Source organism: Manacus vitellinus, unplaced genomic scaffold (genome assembly GCF_001715985.3).
Source record: "Manacus vitellinus isolate BGI_N305 unplaced genomic scaffold, ASM171598v3 scaffold_39_pilon, whole genome shotgun sequence".
NCBI lineage: Eukaryota > Metazoa > Chordata > Aves > Passeriformes > Pipridae > Manacus > Manacus vitellinus.
The window spans coordinates 216,420-220,821 of NW_021940534.1; the positions used below are offsets into that span (position 1 = coordinate 216,420).

Consider the following 4,402-nt stretch of genomic DNA (forward strand, 5'->3'; position numbering starts at 1 on the left):
GACAGGCACCTTCTTTGCGGAAGAAAATCTTACTTCCAATGCTGTTGTCAGCCACAGTAGTTATTGCAGCTTCAGCGGAAACTTCCAACCACATATGATCTGGTCTATTGAAGTTGTAAGTATAAAGTGAGTGTCACAGACCACAAAATGTCTTATCAGCAAGGGAAAGAGCACAGCTGTTAACACATACCTGCCATTATTGTGCCAGAATCTGTTTTATTTAGCACCAAAGTGGCTTCCTCACCTCTGAAAGCTGAAAACACAGACTGCATTAAGAGACCAGTGAGTTTCAACTGCTGATTTCTCCTTTCAAACTGAGTTATTAAATTTATAGAGAAACCTATTTGACTAGAAAGAGACTTTTCACAAAATCCATGGTTGGCTCACGCCTAGAATTTTATTCAATCCATTCAAAAAATAGACAGAACTATAAGGTGGCACATATTGTCAGAGAGTACAAATGTCACATCTTTCTTTATATAGTTTAATTTAAATCCATAGATTAAGACAGTGAAATAATTGCCCTGGGTGGGAAAATAATTAGGGGTCTTCCATGAAATGACAAGTCTTTAGGTAAGCATTTACACAAATGTATCTGATTAAGCATAAGTTTTTCTATCCTCTATAAAAATATAAACAGCATTTCAAAATGTCTTTAGACATGTAAGTTAAGGTCATCTAATATGACATCAACATACTGACAGAATACAGGGCCTGGGCATTTATTACAAACCACATTTATTAACCCACACCCAGCCAAAACTAAAACATTTTGTATGAGCCTCAAACATAATACAATATGATGAAAGAAACAATATCAAGCCAAAGACATACAAGTATGATGTTCCTCCTCCCATATGAATTCCTTCTCTTTATTTTGTAGTTTTTCTTAATACAGTAATGACTAAGACAAAAGTGGCACCTTAGCACAGGTTAATTGCAACTCAGGATCAAATACAACTTGCCTTTCCTAGAAAGTAACATTGCTGGGAAGTGACACGTGCCAGGATCAAATTAAGGGCACTCACTATGTGAGTATGTTTTACCTGTGCAGTATTACTTTGATACAGACTGTATGTAGCATGTGACAGGACGACAAGTGCAAATTACAAGGGCAGAATCCTGGCTTCCCAGACAGCAGAACCAGGCAGGAAAACTAAGATTAAACAGTATTTTAAAAGCAAGAAGAAAATTAAACAAAAAGCCAACTCATCTAAACTTCAATAGTGGGATGTACGGTGTTCCTGGTACAGTTGTCGTAAATGCACCCTAGGTTTTCCAGGGAAGCAATCTGATAAGCCAAACACCTAATCATTGTTGCAAGAACTTACTGGTTCCACACAGACTAAAACATTCAAATATACTGATACATTGGTCACAGGTCTAATCATATAATTTTCTTTTTCCCAATCCTAAATTTTTACTGTAGCAGCTTCCCCATTAGCTGCACATTTTTATAGCAGAGCACTGGGTGTTGTCATTGACTAGCACTGATGCCAACAAGGTTGGTATTTTCCCGTTAAAGTGATCTACAAGTGAGAAACAAAACATAAGGAAAGGGTCAGGTTTCAGATAAAGGTTGGACATTTTGAACTCTGGACAAAGTGACAGGTATCTTTGATTCTCCTGGTGCTGGCGCTTTTGTGACTGGGTTTGCCTGGGCTTTTATATCAGCTATTCTCTCTTTAAATCTTTGCTGGAGGTACTTCTCTTCTTTGGAGTAACTTTTAGCAAAAGCAGACATCAGCAGACATGCTGCCACGGTGGACCCTCCAACACAAAACAAGATTGCTCCTGCCAACTTACATATATCAAGGGACCCATTAAACTGAATGGCATGGGTATCCACAACAACAAAATCATCTTTCCCAAGAGCTTCGATTTTCGGTGGCACAAGGAAACCCACTACAAGAACCGCTACACCTATCAGCATAAAAGCCGTCCCAGAGATGAGTCCGACCTGGAAAACAAAGAAACAAACAAAACCCCAGTTAATATGTCTTTCCAATTTTCACTTGCTAAGCGCTCCTAGGAGGCATTTAGCTTTCGCTGTATCTTGCAGATTTAGTTCTCTCTTCTAGGAGAAGGCTGGTATTTTTCTCTTAGGTCATACGAGGCCCTACTAGAACTAGAATATATGAAAAACTGTCTTTTTACACTTTGTATTTATATAATTATTGACATTTCTGGAAACTATAGAATATATGTCTAATAGCACTTAATGTTGAAAGGCCCCATCACAGAGAGGATCACAATTTAACCACAGTTTTGTATAAGGGATTATTTCTTTAACTTTAGGTGGTGGTTAGCACAACAGACGAGTACCCACTGACAGTCTGTGTCATATCCACTACTTGCTTTTAGTTCATGAACTGTCACTCCTTTGCAGAGATTAGAAGGAAGTTGCTATGGCCATGAACAGATCACAGAGTAATTCTAGCATATTTCAAGTGTAAATGCAAAATTTGGTTTACACAGAATGTCCCTGGGGGAGGGTAGGGACTGGATGGCCTCACAGGTGCCTTCCAAACTCTGCTGTTCTTCAGCCCTGTCGAATTCCCTGACCTTAATGGAGATCTTTTGGTTTTCTTGATCCCTTGGTCACACAGACCTCGAGTTACTGCTCTTAACCTACCAGTCCTATTCCCAATAATCTGGCAGGACTATTGTGGGTGCAGAGCAGAGGTAAACTACACTTTTAAGATATATGTGGGGTTCTAAGACAAGACACTGATGTTTCAATGACATCACGACAGATAAACTAGAGGATCCAAAGCCTCCAGAACTGCCTTGGAAGTTGATATATTTTGGTAAGAGTGCCCTGCTTTCAGACACAGTTATTTGGTTGCCTCGGGTAAACTGAGCAACAAAAGGCCTTTCTGGATGAATACCATTAGTTACAGAGAGTAAGTCTGGAAATGGGAGTTTCTCTCTCCACTAAAAAGCAACAGGTAGTACCTTCCAGAATACAGAGCTCCACCTGCTAGGCGATCTCTGAATCTGAAAATCATCCTCATACTCCCAAATTGAAGCTGTGCAGTCCTCATAAAACTGATGCAGGTAGGACCGAACTCCATAGCGTTGGTATCCTCCCTCGGTGCTGCCCTGCGCATGCTTGGACCCGCAGATGTCAGCATAGGAGCTCATCCTTCCTACCTACAATGAGAGATGTCATGCAAAGCAGGTCATTATCAGTGTGGCAGGAGAGCAAAAATGGCTGCAAACTCTCCAGATGACATGAAAAAAAGCCAGCGCAGGAGAGACCTTTCCTTCAATTTTTTTCCAAATGAAGAAATGAGCTGTGTGGAGTTGCATGCAATGACTCAGCTTAAGCAAACGCAACGAACTCAGTGTCTTGGCACAGAAAGACTAAAGGTGCTGCAGGGAACATTCCCTCCCATATGCAGGGTGCTCACTCCCCATCTTTTGCACTAGTGTGCTATTGTGTTTCCATGGAGATCAAAAAAAGCAGAATATGCCAGGTAACAAAATCCAGCATCTCTCAAGTACTCGTGTTGTGTCTCATCCAGACTGCTTCTATTGTTTAAACAGAGCTTGCAACCTTAGGAACTTTACAAACTGCTGGGTAACAGGACTTTTTTTCACGTTTCTTTTCCTGAGCTTCTGAAGTGCAGGACTAAGCACTGCCACACCATTCACAGCCATTGGAAACAGAGGCAAAATAATTCCTAGACAGATTAAAACAGTATAGAACTTGTACTTAAATATGGATAGTTAAAAATAAAAAAAATGGAATGCCACAGCAGCACCAATCTGCTCAATGAAGAATGATATGGAAATATTAGGCCAAGTGCCGGGTCCTGCACTTTGGCCACAACAACCCCCTGCAGCACTACAGGCTGGGCACAGAGTGGCAGGAGAGCAACCAGGCAGAAAGGGACCTGGGAGTTTGGATTGATAGGAAGCTGAACATGAGCCAGCAGTGTGCCCAGGTGGCCAAGAAGGCCAATGGCATCCTGGCCTGGATCAGGAACAGTGTGGCCAGCAGGACCAGGGCAGTGATTCCTCCCCTGTACTCAGCACTGGAGAGGCCACACCTTGAGTACTGTGTCCAGTTCTGGGCCCCTCAGTTCAGGAAGGATACTGAGGTGCTGGAGCAGGTCCAGAGAAGAGCAACGTGGTTGGTGAAGGGACTTGAACACAAGTCCTATGAGGAGAGGCTGAGGGTGCTGGGGTTGTTCAGCCTGGAGAAGAGGAGGCTCAGGGGAGACCTCATCACTCTCTACAACTCCCTGAAAGGAGGTTGTAGCCCGGTGGGGGTTGGTCTCTTCTCCCAGGCAGCTATCAGTAAGACAAGAGGGTATGGTCTTAAGCTCTGCCAGGGGAGGTTTAGGTTGGATATAAGGAAGAATTTTTTTACAGACAGGGTAATCAGACATTG

At 42.3% G+C, this 4,402-nt stretch overlaps 1 protein-coding gene across 1 annotated transcript; it reads right to left on the reverse strand.

Annotated features, from left to right (window-relative positions):
* Positions 1-371: 371 nt before the first annotated feature.
* On the reverse strand, positions 372-3,152 carry NRSN1 (neurensin 1). Its single transcript, XM_008919830.3, has 2 exons — positions 2,959-3,152; positions 372-1,960 (listed from the first exon to the last, which is right to left on the reverse strand). The coding sequence occupies exons 1-2, from the start codon at positions 3,145-3,147 to the stop codon at positions 1,562-1,564; spliced, it is 588 nt and encodes a 195-aa protein (XP_008918078.1). The 5' UTR covers positions 3,148-3,152; the 3' UTR covers positions 372-1,561.
* Between the last annotated feature and the right edge of the window lie 1,250 nt (positions 3,153-4,402).